The sequence below is a fragment of the Chrysemys picta genome, chromosome 14 (assembly GCF_011386835.1).
Source record: "Chrysemys picta bellii isolate R12L10 chromosome 14, ASM1138683v2, whole genome shotgun sequence".
Classification (NCBI taxonomy): Eukaryota; Metazoa; Chordata; order Testudines; family Emydidae; genus Chrysemys; species Chrysemys picta.
The window spans coordinates 9596676-9623219 of NC_088804.1; the positions used below are offsets into that span (position 1 = coordinate 9596676).

The window sequence follows — 26544 nt, forward strand, 5'->3', positions numbered from 1 at the left end:
TACATTTTAAACAAATTAATCCTGGATCTGATTCTTTGCTGCTTCCACAAGTTCCAAAAAGCTAAGGTGTGGGAGGGAGGGATTCTCAGAGAAACTGATTTATATCCCTTGTAGAATTTCTTTAGGGGCTAGATCACGTCACCGGCCTGAGTAGAGAGGCAATATGGAGCTGTACTGCCCCATGCTGGGCTTGGGGAGGGATTCAGGCACAATTTCTTCTTGCACTCCCCACTATGGTCTCCTCTGTGATCCAGTGTTGGAGGTGGGAAAGAGCCATGGTCCCACCCCTTCCTCACCACTGCCTACCCCCTTGGGACAACGTGGGCTCCTAGAGGTGCACAGAGAGAGTCTGTGATTATCTGAGACTGCGATTAGTTCTTGGATGGGGCATGCAAGATGGGGAAAGGCTCCTCATGCCCTCCATCTCCCCTACCCCCAAGCACCCTGGAAGGGCCTCTCTCAATCAAGTCCTGCATGAGGAGGACATTTGCAGCAGTCCAGTTGTCAATGTCAGGTAGAGTTTTGCCCAGGAAAGGATCCACTCTGTGTCCATGAAAGATCAATTAACACCCATAAAGCTCTTTGAAGATATAAAGTGCCGTGTAAGAGCAAAGTGTTATTCTCATTAATGCCTGGAGCATTGGCATTTCCCAGGCTGCAAGCCCAGTGCATCTATTTGAATCCATGACTGCATACGGCTGCAGTCTCCGAAGGGTCTGAAAGTATTGTGCTCACGCAGCTACGCTACATTCAACCCTTTTCTATCCCATCCTCAACGGATGCCAAGGTAAGGGAAAGAAGCAAACAGGGACTAGTCCTTTGACTCTGCAAAAAAGGGGCTGAGGCCGACATTTTCAAAAGTGGCCGCTGATTTTGGGTGCCTAACTTGAGGCATCTCAGGTTGTGCGTGCTCCGTTGCTCTGAACATCAAGCCCAAGCTATGGAAAGATGGGCTCCCAGGAATCGAGGGATCCGTGAGTAGGCACGTCTGAGAATCTGGCTGCGTCTGTGCCAGTCCCAGAGGCGGATGATCCTGAGCACTTTAAGCTAAGGCAAGAACATGTATCGTCGGTGATTATTCTGTACTTAGCTTCATCTTTGTTCTGTGGCACTGCAAACTTGGAAGGAACTTAGCAAACATGGGGTGACCAGCATGTGATCAAAATGCCCTAATGTACAATTAATTCCGGTGTTCCAAAATACAAGGGCCTTTATGGATCAGAAATCCAGGCTTTTTGTGATACAGCTGCAGTTCCTTGGCCTTATTCTGATTTCACTTACACTGGAGTAAATCAAGATTAAATCACTGAAGTCAACAGTGTTTACTGGTGTAAAACCCATCAGAATTAAGTCCCATGGGTGAGATTATCAACTTGCTTTCAACATTCCTGCTAATGCAAGATCCTAACCCCTGAAAATAAAAGATGTTCCCTTTTCAAAAGTACAGTGCAACCAGACAATTGTAATTCAGCAAAAGCCTAATTAAAGACAAAGGGATATGGCCTGAATTAGGACTGCCTTATAACATCCACAGATATTAAGGTTGCTTTGCACTTGCATAGGGCTTTCAACTCAAGGATCTCAAAGTACTTTGCAAACAGTAAAGAATTCAGTCTCAAAGCACACCATGAGGCATGGAAGAATCATCCTTATTTTACTTATTATTATTTACAACACAGACACACACTCTTAAAAGAAGGTTAAAGTTGCAAAGTCAAGCCCTCAAAAGTGAGGAAATGCCAGAATTAAGGTTTGCAGACTTGTTGTAGTAATGCCGGTCCCAGGATATTAGAGAGACAAGGTGGGTGAGTTCATATCTTTTATTGGACCAACTTCTCTTGGTGAAAGTGTTGTGTATTTGGTTGGTTTTTGGTTAGTTCACTGTGTGGCAATAAATGGCTGCTTTTAAGGTTTGCAGCTCTCTGTGTTTCCAGTGATTTCTTCCTAAAGCTGTTGCCCCCAAGGATATAACAGAAAGAGACAAGTTTTTGAGCAATACACAGCTCTTCTTCAGTTCTGGGAAAGGGACTCAGTGTCACTGCTAAATACAACGTTTGTTTAGCATGCGTAGTTAACATATATTGTAAGAGACCATTCAATGGGAGGTGGCCAGTTAACAGCCCTGCAGTCCAAGGACAAAAAAGCAGGGCTAGTGGGTCACAGATTGTTGTAATCAGCCATAAATCCATTGTCTTCATTAAGACCATGATTTTTAGTATCTAGCAAAGTTATGAATTTAAGTTCCCAAGCTCCTCTTTTGATGGTGTTGTGCAGGTTTCCTCGGAGGAGGAGGACAGAGAGGTTGGATATGGGGTGACTGTTGTGTGAAAAGTGTACACCCACGAGTGATAGAATGTTTTGTCTTTTATCATGTTTCTGTGTGAGTTCATTCGAGAGCATGGTGATTGTCTTGGGGATTGTCTTGGTTTTCACCCACAGAGTTGTTATTGGGACATTTAGTGCACTGTATGAGGTATACCACATGTTGTGACAGGCATATGAAGGAGGACCCATGGATTGTGAAAGGTGTGTTGTGGGAGGGTGTTGATCATTGTAGTAGTGGAGATACGTCTGCAGGTTTTGCACCTGTTGCTATGGCAGGGTTTGGGCACCACTTTAAGTTCTTAGGCCCTGGTCTGTGGGAGTTTGCATCTGATGATGAATTTGGCAAGGTTGGGGGGCTGTTTGAAGGCCAGAAGAGGGGGTTTGGGAAACATTTAATTCAGGATGTAGTCCCCATTGAAAATGGGTTGTAATTGTTTAATAATACCCCATATGGGTTCCAGCGTGGGGTGGCAGGTGACAACAAAGGGTGTGTGGTAAGAGGTTTTTTCCCCCTCATATTGAAGTAGTTTCTCTTGAGGTCTTTGGGTGACCTGTTCCATGATGTGATCTACTTCTCTGGTGGAGCGTCCTTGTTTGGTGAAGGTGGTGTTAAGGTGTGTATCCTGGAATTTCTCCTCAGAGCATATTTTGCGGTATCTGAGTGCCTGGCTGTATATCACAGATTTCTTAGTTATTTGGGGTGGTTACTGGGTTTATGAAGGTAGGTATGGTGATCCATGAGTTTCTTGTCCATGGTTGTCTGTAGGGTTCCATTGCTGAAGCTGATTGTGAGTCCAGGAAGTTGACGTTGGTGCAGGACTGTTCTAGAGAACACTCTTCTGGCCTTCAAACAGCCCCCCAGCCTCACCAAGCTCATCACTGGAAGCAAGCTCCCCACAGACCAGGACACCCAACTCAAAGTGGCACCAGACCCTGCCAGAACAACAGATGCAAAACCTGCTGGCATTTCTCCACAGCTTCAATGCATTATATGCACAATGGACAGGATGGGAGCATATTAATGTTGGCTGGAGTCTTCTGTGGTATGCACCAGATATAAATGCTTGTACATCTGCTATGTATTTTGAGAATAGGTCTCCCTGTTTGTCCTCGTGTACTGAAAGGACTTTTTATCCACTAAGGATTGTTTGCTACAGATAAACGCTATTGATAAGTGCATGTGACCTTTCCTCAATCAGAAAAAAAGACCAGATGACGGAGTGGTTTGAGGAGAAGTCCCAGGAACTTAAACAGCCAGTCCTAGCTCAGGACTCCTGTGGTGGCCGTTAGTCCCACTGTGAATTGGGTTCTTGGGAAGGGAGGGGTGGGAATATTTGTAGAGGGCAGAGCAGTTTGTGCTTTCAGCTGCACTTGGAGAGAGCACTGCACCTGACCCCTGGACCTGAAGTGTATCACTGAGGCCTCAAAAATAGAGCTTGGGGCCAGCTGCCACGCTGCTGGCTGATGTTTAAAGAGGATGGGGAGGCCTGAGAAAAGCTCCCATGACCAGCAACATTGTAGTTGGCTGACCCTGAGGAGGAGCAAGCAGGCTGGGAGCAGAACATAGCAGCCCATCCTCTCTGGCACCTCACTAACCTCCTCTCTCCTGAATTAGCAACCGATTCAATGACTGTGCTCACACTAGCAGATGTATCCACTGCAAATAGCACTTTGCTTAGCACATCATGCTTTGATGCGGCGCTGAGCTCCCTGGCATTGGTCCAGCATATCACTAAAGCACATGCTTGGCTTTAAGCATTGGGAGTCACCCTGTTAACATGCTTCAGCACTTTGCTGGATGGCGATTGGAGCACACAGCCCCTGCCTATCTCTGGCTTTATGATGCAATGGTGGAAAAGGCTGCTCCATATTCTAACTGGTCTTCATGATGACAATCTCAGCAGAGGCGCCAAGGATTTAAAGGGCCAAGGAAACTGAACCACAACAGCTGGTCTGAATTAAGACACAGCATGTGGAAAGTTTCCATTGCTGCTGCCCAGGCTTTATCTGTTCTGAGGACAGAGAGGACTGCAGTCTCCCGGTCAACCCAGCACCTCTCACCATCACAAAGACACGAGATGAATTGGCCTGGCTGCCTTTGTCACTCACGTCTCTGAAGTACTGGGATGGGAGTATTTTTCTCCACGATGGAAGAGTTTACTGAAGCAGCTCTGGGTGGGAAAACACCAGCCTCCGGCTCAGCACTGGAGAGAAGTCCATTTGTGCTGCCCATGTCACACATGGCTGAAAACAATCCATGGGGCATTGTGAAAATCAGAGCGTGGTACCGACGCCAAGGTCAGGGTGACCTAGGCTAGGGCACCTATGCTAAGCATTCCCACTACTGGTTCAGTGTCACGGGTGGTTTCGAACACGGGAGCACTAGTGCAGACAGGCACCAGCACCTGCCAGGGGTTTAAGCATCATATCACGATGCCCTGCTCTGAGCAGGGTTACCCCTGTCTTCACCAGTGCTCCCACTCTGCCGCTGCTGGGAGAACTGAACAAGTGGGAGCAAGAACTTTCACACAGCCTTAGCCTGAGGTGCTGACAGCCAGGCCAGGGGAGGCAATGCCACCAGAGCATCAGACAGAGCTACAGCTTACGGCGATGCAAAGATGTCACCCCGGAAGGAAATGGTAGAAGACAATGAGCATCAGTCGCCACTGTGGGCCACTCATTTCCCCCCCGCTTCACACCCGGGCAGCTACTTTCCCTTGCCCAACAGGCCTATGGGCTTTGCGAGCTTCACATCCTTTTTTAATAGAAGAGAGGACTGCAGGGCGGCGTGTTTCATTGACCCCCAGCCAGGGTTCGGTGGGGGGTCTAAGGAAGGCAGACGAGCGCTCTAGTTAATGTTTGATTAGGGCGAGGGTAGGTCATTGAAACAAACACGACCAAGGAGGATGGCAGTATCACGGTCAAAGCCTATGGTGAGCACATTCCCCGCAGCATTCACTCCGAACAAAATCTGCTTCTGACAGGATCTTAGAAGAAGGTTGATTAGAAAACTGGCCTGGGGATCAGGAGACCCAAAGTCTGCCACTGAACTGTTGTGTGACCTTCGGCAGATCACATCATCTCTCTCAGCATCGCCAGCTGTCCAATGGCTATAATAATGAGGGAGGCAGAGTGGCCAGCAGAAATGAGGGAACAGCTGGGAGTTCTAATCCTAGCTCTGCTAGTGACTCACAATGTGGCCTTGGGCCACTCTCTTAACCTCTCTGCCTCAGTTTCCTCAGCTGTAATAAGGGGCAGCAAACCTAACTTACAGAGTGTCATGAGGATGGCACAGTTCAGATTTTTAACAGTGCAGTTTCTTTTATGGGGACAAAGGAGGCACAATATGTGCTAACACAGCAGCAGAACATCCTGGAGCAATGCGTGGTCATTGGCACAAACCTCTACGCGGCAATGCAGGATTGTAACATAGTGGAGTGTCCCTTTCCTTCCCCCAAATTTTAAGGCCAATCCCGTCCCTATTAATTTTTCTTCCTGTTTCCCCCCACCCCTTTTCTCTTCTCTCACCTCCCTCTTTCCTTCACTGACAAAGGACGGTACAGCTACTGTACGATTGGGGCTTGGATCTTTGATGAATTTCCCAGGTTCTAACCCCCAGCAGTCACTTTCTGATTGGAATCACAGGGTCGTTTTCAGCAAATTAATGGGAAATAAATAGGACAGATGATATCTGGGGGAACTGGAAGCCCGGTTCATTTGGGCATCCAAATCTTTTAGGCAGCTTTGAAAATCTCCTGTAAAAACTCTGACTTTCCCCCCACTACTGCCTCCTCTGTGTTGCCCAATAGGTCCCACCCAGGAATTTGCATTAGAGAACTCAGGAACACATTATCCCCCTGGCATGTGGTGGTATTAAGGTGCTCCCAGGATATGCAAAGGCTAGGATCAGCAAGATCAGTTTTCAGAAGGGGGAGGGCAGAGTTGGTATAACCCAGTGTTAGTCATTTCCCAACATTAATCCTTTATCAATGGCTGACATCAGCTGAAACCAGGAGAGTTTGCTTTTACCAGTGACTAGCACCCGAAAAACCGGAAGAGTTCATTCCAAGGCCAAAACCTGGCCTGAAAATTCACATCCTGACCCACCGTGTAGTCAACCACATTCTACTGGCAGTAAAACGTCAGAACATTTTCTTGGTTTCCTCTGGTCAGAATAACTGGGGGTCTCAGGTCTTGCGAGAGGGTTTCTAGCCAGGCCATATAGAGGGAGCTGGGGCATCTCCCCTTTCTGCCTATTGGCAAGGTTCTGGAAAGGAGAAGAACAAAAACAAGAGAAGTATGAAGTGGGGAGGAAAAAAACCTTGCATCTAATTTTGCCTTGGAAGAGTATTATTCCCTCAGTGAGAAGTCCATGCAGATTTGCAGATTATAGATCCACCTCATACACTGTGTGCCACCAACTTTCTGTGTCCTGTCCACAACACTGATTCCTGTTCACTTTGAATTCTGCTTTATCTGTACTATCTGTGCTAGCAGAGGAGCGGAGCAGAACGGATAAACCTGACTCGCCCTATGAGCGGTCCTCGTGCTGTAGATGCTTCCGTAGGCAGCCCCTGTTTAAGATTCAGTTCCATGAATAGTGTGTGTCATGTCAGGCATTCATAAATGGAGAGCTGTGTTTCCTCAACTGGTCACTAGGTGACCGGTGACTACAGGCTGTGGGGTGAGTTCAGTGCTAGTGACTTATAGCTCTTACAATCAGGGCAAGGAGTCGGACCAGAAGAAAGTGAAGTGAATTCAGTCAGCTGGCCTTGGCAGGAGAGGGGGTGAGCTTTCTGTGTCACACGTGACCAACACTGTCTGGAGGGTCGAAAAGAATTTCTGAATGAATGACAGCCTCACAAGAGTCACAATCTAACTGGGCATCACTGACACAGGGACACCTGCTCACCTGTTTATGGCCATATGAATGTAGCCTCCAAACCTACACCCAATAGGACTTATTGGCCAGATTTTCTTGTGAAATCCAGCCCTTTTGCACCATTCGGGAGGTGAAATAGGGGCCAGAAAGCAGGTGGACCTCCCTAGCTGAGAATTCTCCTGCCATGTGGAGTCATCAGCTGCACAGACCCAGAGTAGCCCACTCCTACACAACTCCCACACACCACCTTCGCATAGCCAATATAACTGGAGTGCTGTTGCATTCCAGCTATTCTGAGCCTGAGATGGGCCCTTTTAGGGGCTTCTACCAACTGGTGTAGTTTAAAGCAGCCTTGAGGCTGCTCTAAATTATGCCAGGACTGGTTCCAGTATGGAGCCAACCTGAATCAGGGAGCTGCAACCAGCTCTTTTGTGACCTCTTCCCCTCTTCTGGAGCAGCAGAGAAGCTGGCCTTATAGGTGGAGAGTATATCGTCAGTGGAGCAATTATCCAATTAGGGTTTGCTCCAAACTGCTGCACTATCATACAAACAAACAACAAAAATATATTGCATTACGCTATAGTAATGGTCCTGAGCCCTACCTCCCTAGCATCACCCATAGTGTGTTAGGCCATCACTGTAGCAAACTAGTATTTTTATGTGGGCTTTTCTGCAGATGCTGCATAGAAGGTTTAGAGGTTTTTAAGGCCTGGCTTGACAAAGCCCTGGCTGGGATGATTTAGTTGGGGATTGGCCCTGCTTTGAGCAGGGGGTTGGACTAGATGACCTCCTGAGGTCCCTTCCAACCCTGATAGTCTATGATTCTATAAGGGGGTATACTTGAGGGCATACATGGATTGGTAGTGTCTGCTTAGTTGTTATTATGTAGAAGGGAGAAGACTGAAGGGGCTGTTTCTATAGTAATCTATTCAAGAACAAAAATAGCCCCTAAATACACTGACTTGCTGGAGAAGACAATATTTAAGAGGCGCATTATGGATCCTGATCACTCTGGGGGCTGCTGTTACTTACATGACTATGAGAGCAGCATCCCGTGAGTAATCCAGCAAAATCTCATTCAGTCTCACTTGTCGAAGCGACTAAGGAGCAAAAAGTAAAAATCACATCAGCACAAAGTCAGTCAGGCAGCGTCCCCCTGGAATGCCCACGGATTTCCCTGGTCCAGCACCCGCTGTCCCCAGTGGGAGTCAATCCATTGACTGAGTGCACGCTGCAGGGCTGTGGTCATTTGCCAAACAGAGGAGAGATCTGTGAAACTCGGGACTGTCCCATGGAATTAAGGATGAACCTCACCCTGGTTACTGGTGAGGCCCCTAGCTACCAGCATGGGGCATTCCCTGCCTGCTGACCTCATCTCCAGCTGAACATGCTGCCGCTCTCTTAACCTCTCCCGAGAGCCGTTTCCTTCCAAACCCTTTGGTCCTGCCTATTGCTTCAGCATGGAATCAGCATAAAAAACCTCCGCAGCTCATGCCGTTCTCCAGAGCAGCAGAAGAGCTCACGAAGGGTCCGGTCTGCACCCGGTGAAGTCAACGGCAACACTTCCATTGACACCAGTGGGTGCAGGATTGAACCAAGAGGGCCCCCAAATCATTACGGGCCCAATCCTGTAAGGTGCTGAATGCTATTGCCTTGTAGTGATTTCAGTGGGAGTGGAGGGTGCTCACAGCGCCTTACGGGATTGGGATCCTGGAAAAGCCTGCAAGCAAGGAGAGCTTTCTGAATCGCAGATTAGGTCAGGAAAATCCTTTACATGAGAATTCCCAGGTATTCTCCCTTCCCCAGCTGTTGCAATCTCCCAATCGCAGTGGTAATGTCCCTACCTTTACTTTGTTTTTATTAACCTCCTCATCAGAAATCTTCCAGGGGCAGTCACGCCTCATTTCATTCACCACGGCCTCGTCCTTAAACCCATCGTTCAGCCTGAAGGGGGCGATCAGGTCATCAAATCTCTTGATGCTACAAACAAAAAGCATGGTAGGATTGGAGCTCTGTCCTGACATTTGCTGCACTGGATAAATGCTGCTGGGGTTTATGAGCATGCTGGGGGCTCCCATTAGAAAGATGGCAACTGTTATTGGTTTCTGTCTTCTGAAGAGAGATCCTGGATCAACAAGAGAACTGGTCAGTCTGAGTCGTCATGGATAGTTCCCTGAAAACTTCAGCTCAATGCACAGCGGTGATCAAGAAAGCTAACAGTAGGTTAGGAACCATTAGGAAAGGGATAGAAAATATCGAATACTATGTGCAGTTCTGGTTTCCCCGTTTCATAAAGGATATCACGCAACTGGAACTGGTTCACAGAAGGGCAACAAAGACGATCAAGGGTCTGGAACAGCTGCCATATGAGGAGAGACTAAAAAGATCAAAGCTGTTCAGCTTAGAAAAGGTGGCGACTAAATGGGGATATAACAGAGGTCTATAAAAGCACACATGGTGTGGAAAAAGTGAATAGAGAAGTATTATTTACATTTTCCTACAATACAAAAACCTGAGGTCACCCAATGAAATTAATGGGCAGCAGGTTTAATACACACAACAGGAAATACTGTTTCACACAACACACAAATTAACCCGTGGAACTCATTGCCATGGGATGTTACAATGACTAAATGTATAACTGGGTTAAAAAAAAACCTGGATAAGTTCATGGAGGATAGCTGTTGATGGACTTATTAACCAAGATGTTCAGGGATATAACCTCTCACTTGGGGTGACCCTAGACCTCTGACTGCCAGAAGCCGGGAGGGGAGACAGAGGTGGAATTTCTTCAAAATTGCCCTGTTCCGTACACTCCCCCTGAAGCTTTAGTACTGGCCACTATCGGGGACAGGATGCTGGGCTAGATAGACCATTTGTCTGACCCAGTATGGCTATTCTTACGTTCTAATGATCTTCTGATGAAAAAGCCCTTTTCACAAAATCTACATTTTTCTTTTATTTTGCTGAAAATTTTCCATTTTTCCATTAGGAAAACCAAAATGATGGCTGTCCACCTAGAAGGGTCTTGTTGATTTGTCTGCTGCAGTTCTGTACTTCCTTCCCTTTCAGTTCTTCCAAGATGGAATTTTTCTGGAAATCCCTGGTTGTGAAAAATTTCATGTTTTGGCCTTTTCATCCCAATCCAGGATGAATTTTTTTTTAAATGTGAAATTTTTCGTGAGAAGGGATTTCCATTTTTCAGCCAGTTTAGATCAACCGCCCTGGAAACTTAATTCCTCTGTTCACAGATCAGTCTCTTTGTTGGCTACTTCAGGAGAACCCATGTACCCCCTATGCAAGGTAAGAAACTGTTTTCAGGCTCTCTGCACAGGTATTACTGTGGAGAATGATTTGGAAGAGCCCTCTGAGGGAAGTGATCAGAAGGAGACCCCATCGATCAGAAGGCATGAGATGCATTGTCCTAGGGATGGGGGTTCTATGACCACCACTCCCAAGAGGAGGAGACGGGTGGTGGTGGTCGGGGACAGAGTCATCTATCTGCCGACCAGACCGAGAGACTCAAGAAGCGTGCTGCTTGCCTGGAGCTAGAATTCAGGATGTGACAGAGTGTCTTCCGAGACTGATCAAGCCCTCGGACCGGTACCCCTTCCTACTTCTCCATGTGGGCACCAATGATACTGTCAAGAATGACCTTGAGTGGGTCACTGCAGACTACGTGGCTCTGGGAAGAAGGATAAAGGAGTTTGAGGCGCAAGTCGTGTTCTTGTCCATCCTCCCTGTTGAAGGAAAAGGCCCAGGCAGGGACCATTGAATTGTGGAGGTAAATGTGTGGTTACGCAGGTGGTGTCGGAGAGAGGGCTTTGGATTCTTCGACCGTGGGATGTTGTTCTGGGAAGGAGGATTGCTAGGAAGAGATGGGATCCACCGAACGAAGAGAGGGAAGCGTATCTTCGCAGGCAGGCTTGCTAACCTAGTGAGGAGAGCTTTAAACTAGGGTTCGCTGGGGGACGGTGACCTAAGCCCTGAGGTAAGTGGGGAAGGGGATACTGGGAGGAAACACAAGGAGGAGGATACAAGATGGGAAGCCTCCTGATTCATACTGAGAAAGCAGGGCAATCGGCTAGTTATCTTAGGTGCATGTACACGAACGCAAGGAGCCTGGGAAACAAGCAGGAAGAATTGGAAGTCCTGGCACAGTCAAAGAACTATGATGTGATTGGAATAACAAAGACTTTGTGGAGTAGCTCACATGGCTGGAGCACTGTCTTGGATGGGTATAAACTGTTCAGGAAGGACAGGCAGAGGAGAAAAGGTGGAGGAGTTGCACTGTATGTAAGAGAGCCGTGTGATTGCTCAGAGCTCCAGTATGAAACTGGAGAAAAGCCTGTTGAGAGTCTTTGGGTTAAGTTTAGAAGCAAGAGCAACAAGGGTGATGTTGTGGTGGGCGTGTGCTATAGACCACTGGACCAGGAGGATGAGGTAGACGAGGCTTTCTTCAGACAATTAACTGAAGCTTCCAGAACACCAGCCCTGGTTCTAATGGGGGACTTCAATCACCCTAACATCTGCTGTATTGCTCTCCCAACAGTGCACAGACAATCCAAGAAGTTTATGGAGAGTGTTTGGGACAACTTCCTGGTGAAAGTGCTGGAGGAACCAACCAGGGGCCGTTCTCCTCTTGACCTGCTGCTTACAAACAGGGAAGAATTGGTAGGGGAAGTAGAAGTGGGTGGCAACCTGGGCAGCAGTGACCATGAGATGATTGAGTTCAGGATCCTGACAAAAGAAAGAAAGGAGAGCAGCAGAATATGGACCCTGGACTTCAGAAAAGCAGACTTTGACTCCCTTAGGGAACTGATGGGCAGGATCCCCTGGGAAGCTAATAGGAGGAGGCAAGGAGCCCAGGAGAGCTGGCTGTATTTTAAAGAAGCCTTATTGAGGGCACAGGAACAAACCATTCCGATGTGCAGATAGAATACAAATATGGCAGGTGACCAGCTTGGCTTAACAGAGAAATCTTCGGTGAGCTTAAACACAAAAAGGAAGCTTACAAGAAGTGGAAACTTGGACAGATGACTAAGGAGGAGTATAAAAATATTGCTCGAGCATGCAGGGGTGTAATCAGGAAGGCCAAAACACAACTGGAGTTGCAGCTAGCAAGGGATGACAAGGGTAACAAGAAGGGTTTCTACAGGTATGTTAGCAACAAGAAAAAGGTCAGTGAAAGAGTGGGACCCTTAATGAATGGGGAGGCAACCTAGTGACAGATGATGTGGAAAAAGCTGATGTACTCAATGCTTTTTTTGCCTTGGTCTTCACAGACAAGGTCAGCTCCCACACTGCTGTCCTGGGCAACACAGAATGGGGAGGAGGTGAACAGCCTTCAGTGGTGAAAGAACAGGTTAAGGACTATTTAGAAAAGCTGGACATGCACAAATCCTTGGGTCCAGATCTAATGCATCCGAGGGTGCTGAGGGAATTGGCTGATGTGATTGCAGAGCCATTGGCCTTTATCTTTGAAAACTCGTGGCGATCGGGGGAGGTCCTGGGAGATTGGAAAAAAGCAAATATAGTGCTCATGTTTAAAAAAGGGAAAAAGGAACTACAGATTGGTCAGCCTCACCTCCGTCCCTGGAAAAATCATGGAGCAGGTCCTCAAGGAATCCATTTTGAAGCACTTGGAGGAGAGGAAGGTGATCAGGAACAGTCAACATGGATTCACCAAGGGCAAGTCGTGACTGACCAAACTAATTGCCTTCTATGATGAGATAACTGGCGCTGTGAATATGGGGAAAGCAGTGGATGTGATATATCTTGACTTTAGCAAAGCTTTTGATACGGTCTCCCACAGTATTCTTGCCAGCAAGTTAAAGTAGTATGGATTGGATGAATGGACTATAAGGTGGATAGACAGCTGGCTAGATTGTTGGGCTCAATGGGTAACGATCAACAGCTTGATGTCCAGTTGGCAGCCGGTATCAAGCGGAGTGCCTCAGGGGTCGGCCCTGGAACCAGTTTTGTTCAACATCTTTATTAATTATCTGGATGATGGGATGGATTGCACCCTCAGCAAATTCGTGGATGACACTAAGCCGGGGGGAGAGGTAGATACGCTGGAGGGTAGGGATAGGGTCCAGAGTGACCTAGACAAATTGGAGGATTGGGCCAAAAGAAATCTGATGAGGTTCAACAAGGACAAGTGCAGAGTCCTGCACTTAGGATGGAAGAATCCCATGTACCGCTACAGGCTGGGGACTGACTGGCTAAGCAGCAGTTCTGCAGAAAAGGACCTGGGGATTACAGTGGACGAGAAGCTGGATATGAGTCAGCAGTGTGCCCTTGTTGCCAAGAACGCTAACAGCATATTGGGCTGCATTAGTAGGAGCATTGCCAGCAGATCGAGGGATTTGATTATTCCCCTCTATTCAGCACTGGTGAGGCCACACCTGGAGTACTGCATCCAGTTCTGGTCCCCCCACTACAGAAGGGATGTGGACAAGTTGGAGAGAGTCCAGTGGAGGGCAACAAAAATGATCAGGGGGCTGGGGCACATGACTTATGAGGAGAGGCTGAGGGAACTGGGCTTGTTTAGTCTAGAGAAGAGAAGTGTGAGGGAGGATTTGATAGCAGCCTTCAAATACCCGAAGGGCGGTTCCAAAGAGGATGGAGCTCAGCTGTTCTCAGTGGTGGCAAATGACAGAACAAGGAGCAATGGGGGAGTTATAGTGGGGGAGGTTTAGGTTGGATATTAGGAAACACTATGTCACTAGGGGGGTGGTGAAGCACTGGAATGAGTTACCTAGGGAGGTGGTGGAATCTCCTTCTGTAGAGGTTTTTAAGGCCTGGCTTGATAAAGCCCTGGCTGGGATGATTTAGTTGGGGATTGGTCCTGTTTTGAGCAGGGGGTTGGACTAGATGACCTCCTGAGGTCTCTTCAAACCCTGATATTCTATGATTCTATTAATTGAACAGGCCTATGGGGAAGTTACCCTGATGGCGTCTATTCATCCTTCTATGTTCTCTAGTCATCCATTCATTCCGTGTTCCTGTGGTGATGACTTCTGAACCAAGGTTGTGGCACATTGTCTGGGCAGCATTGAATAATCTTGACCTTCCTCTATCTCTACTGTGAATGGTCCAGTCCTGCCAACTCCAGTCATATGTCAGGTGCCAAAAAAATCACAAGATTTGATGAAAATCATGAGATTTAAAAAAAAATCACTGTTGGGTTCTTTTCATTTGCTTTCAGGTATTTGAGCCTTTAGGGGGCATGTTTTCAAAGTGTTCTCTAAACACAGGGGGGCTGGAAACTTACTTTTTTCCTTCACATGAAAGCTGAGGTTCTTCCATAATAATATGACTCTGGGAGCTGAGGCCTTGCAGAAAACACCAAGTATCGTGAGACTTGTCCTGCAATCATGATAGTTGGCAACACTGATTTTCTTTGGCTAAAGACAAAACACCAGTCTCCAGGGCTGGCACCTTTCCTCTGCATGAAATTCACTTATAAATGTAGAAAATGGCTGGGTTACAAGTGTAGTTTTCTCCTTTTCTGCCCCCAGCCTTCACACTCCCCATCTGGTAGAAGCGGAGCCCCTAATCAAAGCATGGGATGGATTAGGGACAAGAAGAACTCTCAGGTTCCACTTGATGTACACACAGTCAAGACACACACACAGAGGAACCAAGTCTGGAGAATGAAAGAGGCAAAGACAAAAACTAGAGAAATAACGTACTGTTCAGGGCGTGGTTTCTGGTTAATGTCTGGAAGGACATGCACCTCATGGAACCCAAGTCGGAACTTGCTCAATAGAGAGACAATCCTGTAAGAGAGAAAAAGGGGGATTTTTTAAAAATTTACTCTTTTTTTCCTGCTCAATACTTTACTGACCATCCCAGGATTCCCAGAAACTCTCTGAACATTTAAGAATCAAGCGAAGCAGTGTTGCCTAGTGGCTAGAACACTAGCCTGAGACTCAGGAGACCTGGGTTCTAGTCATGGCTCTGCCGTTGGCCTGCTGAGTAACCATGGGTAAGTCAATTTGCCTTGCTGTGCCTCAGTTTCCCCCTGTAAAATGGGGATATTGCTACTGACCTCTTTTGTGAAGCGCTTTGAGCTCTACTGATGAAAAGCGCTAAAGAAGAGCATTATTATAAATATCTGTCTGCTTATCAAGCCCTGCAAACACTAGGCCCAGTGTTTACTACTCTGAGTGGTCCATTGAAATCTACTCAGGGTAGTAAGAATTTAGCCAGGTAGTAAGTATTGGCCCAGTCATATTCCAGGTGAAATGTCAGAACCAGGAGGTGGCTGGGGGAGCTTTCATGGCGTGGCCAATTTCTCTTTTTCTGTTCCACTGAGTGTTTAACAATATCACCTATCTACCATATCGTCTGTAGTAAGATAGTGCAGGGTGGCATTCGGCTACTTTCCCAATCACTGCTGACGGCTCTTTCTGTGTTCAGCTCCTGGAATTTCATTTCCATGGCCCTTGGGTTTGCATTTTTAAAAATCATATTTGCATTTTTTATTCTCCACCCTTGGGTCCTCTCAATACATTTTCCCACAAACACAATGTCATTTTAAAATAAACAGACAAACAAACAAATGGGGCAGATCCTCCGATGATATAAATCAACATAGTTCCGTTAGCTGGAATGGAATTATGCGGATTTACACAAGCTGATGACCAGGATCATGGCATACCATGCGGAAGAAATATAATTTAAAAAATGGTCAAAACCAAAAAAAAGAGCTTCTGACATTTCTAAAACAAAGAGAAGAGTGTTGGGTCAACAGCAAAATTCCAGACTTAAATCCCCAAAAGGTGCAGCAAATCTGTGAGATAGTCCAACCTGTGGGGTAGGTGGCAGGTAACTTATTATTTTGTCTTCTGTGTGCTGTGCCTTTACATTTCTAGGAATCTGCTGAGGCAAGCTGCCATTTTGGGTGGTTGAGTTGATTTCACAGCAGAGACACACAGATTGGGCTTTCCCATGGAGACCTTGCTTTTGTTCTTTCTTCCTTAGTTATTTCAGTTAATCCTAAATACACGCTATTCAGACTGAATATAGAGAGTTGATGTAAGGCCCGCTGAAGTCAATGGAAAGACTCCTATTGACTACTGTAGGTTTTATACTAGGCCCTTTGTGTACAGAAAATCATAACAGAAGTGACTCTGAATTATCGATGGAATTAGTGGCAGCTAATGGTCTCCCAAACTCTATTTGATCAATGCTCAGGAATGCACTCACGCCTTCCTCTCTTCATCCATCCTGTGGATCTGCCCACCAACAAACACCCGGGTTCTGCACTTGCCCCACCGCTTCTTGCGACTGAGGAGGAACGGAATCAGGAGCGTCAGACCTGCCACAGGGAAGAGCACAGGGATTGGGTCTTACTTTTGGGGACCAAACAACTATTTAACATTCTGAATCAGAGATGGAGAAGGCCCTGTGCTTGCCAGCCCATCCCCCCATCAATGTGAGATTGCACCCCGGGCTGTATTTTCTAGTGTACTGCTCCGTCTAGTATTAAATGTCCCCAGCTAAAATCCCACACTGCACTGCCAGATCTCTGGGTTGCAGTTAGTCCCAGAAAAGGAGACTCATACAAATATTGTAGTGCAATCTCTTTATCATGAAAGTGCAACTTACAAACGTAGAATTATTTTTTTTGCATAACTGCACTCAAAAACAATGTAAAACTTTAGAGCCTACAAGTTGAACCATGAAGGGACATACTAAGGTTTAGCATATCTGGCATGTATATACCTTGCACACTGGCTACAACAGTGCATTGCGAACACCAGTTCTGACTTTCAGGTGACATTGTAAATAAGAAGCGTTCTCTCTCATTAATGTAAACACACTTGTTTGTCTTAGCGATTGGCTGAACAAGAAGTAGGACTGAGCAGACTTGTGTGAGGTGAATTGAAAAATACTATTTCTTTTCTCTTTTTTACACTGCAAATATTTAGAATAAAAAATAATAATATAAAATGAGCACTGTACACTTTGTATTCTGTGTTGTAATTGCAATCAATATATTTGAAAATGTAGAAAAACATCCACAAATATTTCTAATAAATATAATTGGTATTCTGGTATTGTTTAACAGTGCGATTAACACTGCAATTAATCGCAACTATATTTTTTAATCTAGTTAATTTGCTTTGCGTTAATCGCATGCATTAACTGCGATTAATGGACAGCCCTAATAACATAGTAATTAACCTCAGCTTCACTCCACAGCTGACCCTCAGACCTTCCTCCCCTCAGAGTTTTCCTCAGTTCTGTCCCCCTCGCTCCTCTCCCTTCTCTTGTCTTTCCGTTTAGCTGATTCCTCCTACCTAACACTCTTGGGGGTAAGAAATCATGAAACAAATACTCCATTTGCCATCATCACATTGATTGCTCGGCTTGTAGACTGTATTCCTTTCCACTACCCCGTGTCTGTCTTGCCTATTTAGATTGCAACCCTTTTGCGCAGAGACAGCCTACTGCTCTAGGTCTGTACCGTGCCTTGCACCACAAAACCCCAATCTCGGTTGGTCCCTAGGTGCTCCCGTAACAAACATGATTAACAGAAGCAAGTCTCCGGAGCCAGCGCTGCTGTCGAATGTTGCAAAGGAAACGTGAGACTGGAATGGGGTTAGGAGGTTTGAGGCTAACCTTTCTGCTCAAAACTATTATATTAAAAGCCTCCTGCTGTGTTAACATCAGCCCTGGTGGAAAGGGCAGTGCAGGAGAGATTTTGCTAAGAGAATATGAGTGAGATTTGCAAAGAGTCTAAGAGAGTTGGGCACCCAAATCCCATTGGTTTCAATGAGAGTTGGGCACCTACCTCTCTTAGTCGCCTTCGAGAATCTCAGGCTTGTCCTCAGTAGGCCACGCTGGCCTAGTAGGGCAAGGTTTTGGTGGAACTTAACAGCACTGTACGGGAGCAGCACAGTGATCTGGGGGTAGCTGACCACTGTTGGGCAGACACTGCTGAGAAGGGCTTCACCCTGCGGAAAGCTGGAAATGAATGGGTAGGAACTGTCCTGAGGAGAACTAGACCCTGACACTGCTGAGGAATGACTGATGGATGATTGAATGGGAGTGAGCAGAGCTGAAGAGGTCACTGCCCTGCAGTGGCTTGAGACCCAACTGCAGCGGGAAAACCCTTCAGAGATCGGTCTCATTCATGAGCTGAATGGAGGGTGAGGTGGAAATAATGAGATAAAAAAGTCCCAAATCTGTGTGCAGGCTGGGTGTATTTATTAAGGTCAAAGGTCACCTCCATCATCAAAGAGCCAGTAGATGTCGATAGTCTTCTTGCCCTGTTCAGTCTGGAAGATGGTGCTTGCTTGCTGTTCCGCTGTAAGGGCATCCGGATCCACTAGCAAGGGGAAAAGAACCCACAGCGTGAGAGACAGGCCCTGGAATTTGACATGTGCTGTTCTTCCAACTCTCTGCAGCAGGTGGCAGACCTTTCCTATTTAGAGCCTTAAACTTCCCTGCAGGCTACGGCAAAATGCTGTCTAGGCCACATCCTGTAAATGTTTGATCCAGAGCAAAGCTTAGTAGCTGAAACCTATTTTTGTATTTGGTTGGACCAAAACCCTTGATCCAAACATCCCCAAACCTTGCTGACCCAACGCCGCAGCTGGAACCTTTACTTACAACGGAACAAACCCAGCTCCCAGATCTGGACACCACCAAACTTAAGGGAAGTTCAGATCTGGACTTCGCAGCCAGAGTAACTAGTAGCCAAGAATCATTCAGCTAGTTGGCCCTGACATGGTAGAACATCATTCATTTTCACTGCAGGTTGGAGGGTGAGCGTTTCATATTACAAAGATGAACGTGGTTAGAACTAACATGTTCCTGTCACAGTGGGTACCACACCATTTGCTCCATTCTCTTTACGGTCTTCTGCTGGGTCAAACACCGGGTTAACTGCAAAAGAGATGAGAAGAATAAAGGCAATGGAGACGTGAAAGACAAAACAATGGACGTTTCTTTTCACTTAGAAAACTATTATGGCTAAATCCAATGACCATTGAACCTACGTTCATTTTAATTATAACTTTAAAAAACATCCTGAACAGAAAAGTTAAAGCTAGTTTAGAAAACGTTTGCATTTAATAGATGCAGCGTTAAATTCTGCTGCATGCATGCTAGTTTAGGGGGGAAACGTCTGCACCAAGAGCCAGCACAAAGAATAGGCACCACTTAAGCCCTACATTGAAGACTTAAATGGTCCATAGACTCATGCCAACCTTTTGCACGATGGTGAATTTCATCCTTAGCCAACCTGCACTGAACCTAACAAAGATTTAAAGCATGTTAAAAAGCAGAAGTTAATTGCACCCTGGGCAGAGGTGCTGTTCCAGCGTCTCATGAGGATCTCGTTGTTATTTCGGAGATGTGCATGGCATAGGACTGCTGTTCACGATGGTGAATTTACCCCAAGGCAGAGCACAAGGCCCGGGCACTGTTCAAGCGAGTCTTAAGTGGTGCACAGACTCTGTGCGAGCCCCCTGCACGGGAGCGAATGGTCACCCTGTGAGTAATTTGCTGTAATGACACTGGCAATTCGTTCTATAGCCTTTCATCACTCTTTGTGCGTGTAGCGATGAATTAAAGGAGAACCAGGCTGGTCTCAGATACTGGAGCCCCATAAAGCAAGCTCTGAATTTTGCAATCTCACCCAGAAATCTGTGGTGAGGTGGGGTGACTGCGTTGTTCACGGGCTTGTCTAGAGTCCTGCAGGCTGTGGGTTTGTCTTACCTGATCTCACACTGAAAGGCCACCTCCAGTTCACCCAGCGGCAAAATGGGCACCTGATCCATTGGGACAGGGCCATCAAAGGCGGCCAGACGTGATGCTGGCAGTACCACTCCCTTGTGCACCATTGGCTATGAAACTGACATGCCTTCACCATGTCAGCCCAATGAGCCGCTGGCTAGGGGGCACTTTACAATGACCCAGAAATGCGTTATGCACTTCATTTCCCCCGTGAGATGCTGGGTAGCAGCCTCTCGGGTGGAACAGCGCAGAGCAGTGCCATGAAATGATTTAGGACTGGAAGTGAAGAATAGCACGTTCAGTTGCAGTAACTGGAAGAATGTGGGGAGTCAAAAGGATTCTGGCCACGTACAGTCGAAGTTCTGTGTCAAAGTCCTTTCTCTTGCAGGGGGAAATATTTGACACCTTGTTTAATTATTAACAATAGAGGCACGTTACTGATCTGCAAAGGGCAAGTGGGTTTGACTTATTGTGTTCATCCATTCAACTGATATGCCAGTGTGCACTCACATCTGCTTAAGGCTTGGGATCTAACAGGGATCTGCAATTCCTGCAGGTATGGCTGCAATCGACACTTACTGTGAGCCTGCATCATTCTGGAAACATTCAGCCCTTCCTTCATTCGCATTAAGCATATTCCATACTTGAAGTCAAACGCATCACTGGAATGAGAGAGAGAACGCGTACTTAGCATTGACATTCTTTGCATTCGATGGGACCATAGGAACAGGCTCAGAGGGGTTGTCCCTTTAGTTCAGTACGCTGGCCATCTTATGCGACATCTGACATTGGTCGCTGTTGGAGACAAGACACTAAATGAACCTGACCTCTGAGCCTTTCCAGTGAGGAATGCCTGTAAAAGTTAACCAAAACTTCAAGACAAAGGGCATTGGTGTGACCGTTGTAACTGAGGTTACTACGGAGCAAATCCTGCCCCCGACACAAATCCTAGGTAACCAGGCTACACCTTGAGGAGTCTCAGAGAGAGCCAGGAGAAATGAAGCCTTCCTACTCCAGTACAGAGCAGTCCAAGAGCTACTTGCTTCAGTCTCAGGGCTGTGGTGCAGGTGGTGGTCAGTGATCACTCAGTGCTTAAGGTGAATGCAAGAGCTCTGCTTTATTTTGTGTCCAGTTCCAACTGGCTGCAGGGCCGTACCTAGCTATTCTGGGGCCCTACGCAGCCCCCCAGCAGGGGGGAGGGGTGTGGGGCCCCAGGCCTCTGCAGGGGATGGGGGATTGGCCCCAGGTCTCTGCAGGGGAGGGCTTGGGGAGCAGGGGGAACCACTCACCGGCGGCGCAGCTGGGGCCGGTGAGTGCAGGCCCAGCCCTGCTGCACTCCTCAGGGAAGTGGGGGTGGGGCTGGGGTGAAGCAGGGGCAGGGGCCCTGGGCAAGAGCCGGAGCAGGGGCTGGAGTAGCACGTAGCTGCGCAGGGCACCAGGAAATTTGGTGCCCCAAATTTTCTGGTTCCCTACGCAGCTGCGTAATTTGCATATGGGTAAGGACGGCCCTGACTGGCTGTGAAGCTCAGCTCTTAAAGGTACAGTCCCCAGTACCACAGTGGCTGTGTTTCCCTTCCACACTGGAAGTAGGGGGAAAGTGTGGCCTGTGGATCTTCACAGATCATAATGAGCTTCCAGAAACCACTGCTCCATGGCACCCTTGATGCAACGGAATTGTCATCTTTCTGCTGCATCCAGAGTCCTCTCCACGCATGAGCGGGTGAGCACAGAGCATGTCAGATGCTCTTCCCCCACGTGCCTGGACATGCTACTGATGCAAACACTTGTCAGCCCTTAACTGGAGCAAAGCCAAAGCAAACGCATCACTGGGATTGCCTTTGTCTATCAGATGCGGTCAGGCAGCTGGAGAGATGGAATCAGTGTACGGATGCAATAATAGGCAGAGCAATTGAGACGTCTGAGGTGCAGCTAAACTGTGATGGTTGGAATCCACGTAATTTAACACATGCTAATAAGTACAGTCACTGTAATAATGCTTTGCCCTTCTAAAGAAAGTCACAACTCAGGGTCAGGTCAGGTTCTTATCCCCCTTTACAGAAGGAGAAGCTGGGGCACAGAGAGACTGAATGACTTCCCAGAGGTCACACAGGAAGCCAGGAATATAAACCAGACCTCCATCCCGACCTCCTGACTCCCAAGTCCCTTGCTTTAGCCTCAAGCCCCTCCTTCCCCTCTGCAGTGAGAGACTGGTAGTAGCCGTGAACACCCACCAATACACATCTTGCTGACCAGTGGCTGCAACAGCCTTGCTAAGTTTCCAGAGGCTAAACTCTGGAATTTCACTCCTTATTTCACCAGGAGGGTGGTGAAGCACTGGAATGGGTTCCCTAGGGAGATGGTGGAATCTCCATCCTCGGAGGTTTTAAGGTCAGGCTTGACAAAGCCCTGGCTGGGATGATTTGGTTGGGGATTGGTCCTGCTTTGAGCAGGGGGTGGGACTAGATGACCTCCTGAGGTCTCTTCCAACCCTGATAGTCTATGAAACTGGGAGCCAATGGAAGTTTCCGGTTCAAACTTTGCAGCGTATTCATGAAGATGGATAGTCATGAAAGCGGGCTAGTTATACACCACCATATTCCTTCCCGAGTGTCCCCCAGTTCACCCAGAACTCTCTACTGTTTAACTGGGAGCAAACTAAGCAGGCAACGCTACCATCAACCAGCCTCCCAACTTACTGCAGGATTCCAGTGTACTCCTCCACAGTCCTAGGGTGAGCTGTCTGCCAGTTCTTCTTGTACCCGATCACCAGGATGTTGGGTTTCATCTTCCCAAGACCGGATGCCTTGGTTAATAGATATTTTTCCAGTGTTAATAGGACTATATATACATCCCCGTCATACACACATGCATTTATTTCATCTGAAGGTCTCATCACGTGCACAGAGTCCTATAACCCATGAGCTGCTAGATGGTGCCCTCTAGGCTCAGTTCTGAGCAAGGAGTAGTGTGTAAACTGCCAGGAGCAGTCCCAGGGACACCCCTCTGAATCTCAACGCCTCCTCCTTGCTCCATGGGGGATGGGGATAATATGCCAGTGGAATAGGTCAATAGCAAATTATAACATTGGCCAGTGAGTAGGGGGGTTGGAGCCAAGGGTCCACTCATTCCCCACCCACCTGCTCCAGAGATGGAGTGAAGGGTTCTGGCTAGCCCATGAAGAGGCACCAGAATTTTTACTCCCCCTTACTCCCTTGGACAGGCATGTACTTCAAGTCATAATCCATCCCTTAACAAATCATGCTGGCCCCAACAATACTGACCTCTTCTCAGTGGAAAGGTTGAAGGCCCCTTGTAAGAAACATTCAAGAATTCCTTGATGCAAGATTTACAGCAGGGGACTGCAGTTCCTTCATGATTCAATATCCAGTTTAGGGCTTTACCTGCATAAGTGTTTTGACTCCACTTCTCAAGTCATCAGCTACCACGTCCGTATAGAAAGCTTTGATCTTTCTCTTGGTCAGCCACTTTGTATGGCCGTTGGAGGTGAGCCTGCATTCTGACATCTTCTGCTTGCATGGTCCCTGTTATTGCGTGGGAGGAAAGGACACAACAGTAGCATTAAGGATCAGCGTGTTTGCGAAATGCAGACCATTTTTAGCTGGTGGTTTTAAGTTTATCCCCATAAAATAATACGCTTTACTTTGAACCAAGCAGTTACTTTGAACCATGCAGTCTCCTGAATCATAGATGAGATCCAAACTTAGACCCTGGAAATGCGGGATGACATAAGAACGGCCATACTAGATCAGACCAATGATCCATCTTGCCCAGTATCCTGTCTTCCGACAGTGGCTGGTGCCAGATGCTTTAGAGGAAATAAAAATAATAAGGCAATTTATCGAGTGATCCATACCCTGCCATCCAGTCCCAGCTTCCGGCAGTCACAGGTCTAGGGACACCCAGAGCATGGGCTTGCATCCCTGCCCATCTTGGCTAATAGCCATTGATGGACCTATCCTCCATGATCTTATCTAGTTCTTTTTTGAACATGGCTATACTTTTGGCCTGCACAACATCTCCTGGCATTGAGTTCCACAGGGTGACTGTGCGTTGTGTGAAGAAATACTTCCTTGTGTTTGTTTTAAACCTGCTGCTTATTGATTTCACTGGGTGATCTCTGGTTCTTGTGTTAAGTGGTTCTTGTTTACTTTCTCCACACTAATCATGATTTTATAGACCTCTACCATATCCCCCTTTAGTCGTCTCTTTTCCAAGCTGAACAGTCTTTTTAATCTCTCCTCACATGGAAGCTGTTCCATCCCCTTAGTCATTTTTGTTGCCCTTCTCTGTACTTTTTCCATGCCACCATTATGCAATAGTTCAATTAATCCTCATCACACTGCAGAGTGGTTTGGAATACATGTTCTCCACGCCACACACACTTTACATTAATATTGGCTCCACAGGGCTCACTGCGTCTGTGTGTAAAATAAGGTTAAAAATAATTGTAAGCCGATGACAATCTTATAGGGCCAAATCCTGAAGTCCTGACTCAGGTCCTGATTCTGTCTCCCACTGAAATCTCTGGCAAAACTTCTGTGAACTTTAAATGATACCAGAATTCAGTCCTGCCTCTGCCAAAATCTCACTGATACCAATGAAGTTTTATGTGGCACAGGACCTGGTAAAATCTGTGAAAGGCCTTCATGATTTGGCCTGGAATGCAGGTTTCATTGGTTGCTTTTAAAGAAGGACTTTTATGTGCACAGATCCATATTCACGTACCCATCCAGCTTTGAAAATCCCAGCCTCAGTGGTTTGCCCAAAGTCACACACAGCCAGAAATTGACCATAGAGCCTCATCTTGGTGCCTTTACTGCAAGATTATCTTGTACTGATTATGCTCCCATTGATCAGGCCCTGTGTGAGCAACTCTCAGTCTGCTACACCTCAGGCAAAAATGAATACATCTACATCAGCCATTTGATCTGGGAGAAATGAAGACACTGGGACAGACCGTTGTCCTCTGATCAATGTCCCCTTTCAAAAGCAATGCCTGATCTTCACGTTGGCAATTCATCTGCAGCAGGCGGCCATTAGCCCCTGACAACGTTGTAGCTTGTCACCAATATTGCTTAATTAGCCTGTGATCTTTTCAACAGAAATGGCTTTACTTTTTTTTTTTTTTTTTTGGTCATTTAAGAGTGCCTAGAAATATATTTTTAAATCACAGGTACATGAGAAAGGATCTGGCTTGTCTATCTACCTCCAAGTCTTCTATATGATCCATCATCACAATGAGCAAGGTGGAAGGACGCCAACATCCCAGTCAAACACTTCATCAAGGACCCAACCAAAGTACCGAGTGGTTTTTCATTCCCATAAAAAATATGGTCGACTTTTAGCTGCATCCCACAACACATGACAGATGCACCTGCTTTTGGGGACTGAAACAATCCTATCTGTGACTGCAGAAATGGACTTCAAACTACAGAACACCTCCTCAATCAACATCCCAAGCCATCGTATCCTGGTGAGATCTCTGCCATCTACTCCGCATCACTTGAACCAATCCTTGATCACTAACCTAGACTTGGACATCCGGCAGTGCTGGTTTAAGACAGATGAAAGAAGAAGACCACAGTATCTAAGTGACTTCCAGATATCTCCATGATGAGGTTCCTAGTGGTCTTCATGAAGTTTCTCTCCCTAGTTAAAGGAGGCTCTGACTGGAGAATATTTTTGGTTTTTTATCATCAGGCTGGTATGCTCTGGGTCTTTATCTTGGCCTCAGGGTGCCCCAACTCTGGATTACTCTAATTGCCTTAGGAAGCTCGTGCCAGAAGTAAACCCCTCAGCCAAGAATGCTTTATCGCCAGCTCTCATGCACTATGTTGAGGGCTTTACAAGCTGCATTGTGTCAGAGTATGGCAGCATAGGTGCTGGTTCACTCAGCAGTGGTAGACTACTAACCTGCAAAGTTCTGCTATATGCTAACTCCTCAAAAGTCAGTGCACCAAATCCTGAAATCCTCACTCCGGCAAAACTCAAATTGAACCAACTCCTTGGTCATTAATGAGGTTTGAACCCAGGCCCTTGAGAGCTGAAAACGTAAGTCTCCACCACATGATCTAAGCTCCTTAGCTGGAGACAAAAATCAGCCTCATGACCCTCTTAGGTGACCCCGCCACCAGAGGGAAACAAAGACTCGCAGTTTGCATGGGGTACATAAGGACTGGAAGAGTCAGCCCCATGCATTTAACAACCCTGGATATTATTTTTCAGGGCCCTGCCAGGGAGTATATCACACAGCTTGTTCCTTTTGTACTGGCAGTGAACAGATGTCCAGATTAGGGTTGGTGTAGATACCTGCGTCCTACCACACCTTGCACTCTTACGCAAGAGAGCAGCTGAACCGAGAATACTTACTATCAGCACATTCCCACAAATCATCAAGCTGAGGTTTTTGGTGAAAGTGCCCACAAAATCCACCAGGGCTGGGCGGAAGTTGGGAGGGCCTGTTAAGACCAGGCACTGGGGTCTAGAGAGGAAGAAGAAAAGATGGCTGGTAACTTACAGTAAAAAAGTCACTGTTGAGATCTTCTGGTAGGAATTTG

At 46.9% G+C, this 26544-nt stretch overlaps 1 protein-coding gene across 2 annotated transcripts in view; it reads right to left on the minus strand.

Moving 5' to 3' along the window:
- SLC12A3 (solute carrier family 12 member 3) overlaps positions 1-26544 on the minus strand; it is a 55146-nt gene that overhangs the window by 4781 nt on the left and 23821 nt on the right. The window contains exons 16-26 of one of the 2 annotated variants that reach the window (XM_042852325.2): positions 26357-26468; positions 23368-23508; positions 22663-22769; positions 20546-20628; positions 19037-19114; positions 18453-18554; positions 16427-16538; positions 14908-14994; positions 9052-9187; positions 8240-8307; positions 6433-6592 (exon numbers count right to left, since the gene is read on the minus strand). In XM_042852325.2, coding sequence (XP_042708259.1) covers positions 6451-6592; positions 8240-8307; positions 9052-9187; positions 14908-14994; positions 16427-16538; positions 18453-18554; positions 19037-19114; positions 20546-20628; positions 22663-22769; positions 23368-23508; positions 26357-26468 — 1168 coding nt within the window. In that variant the 3' untranslated portion in view covers positions 6433-6450. Of the gene's footprint in view, positions 1-6290; positions 6593-8239; positions 8308-9051; positions 9188-14907; positions 14995-16426; positions 16539-18452; positions 18555-19036; positions 19115-20545; positions 20629-22662; positions 22770-23367; positions 23509-26356; positions 26469-26544 lie in introns of those variants that run through there. The other variant, XM_005306263.4, reaches the window with a different exon arrangement.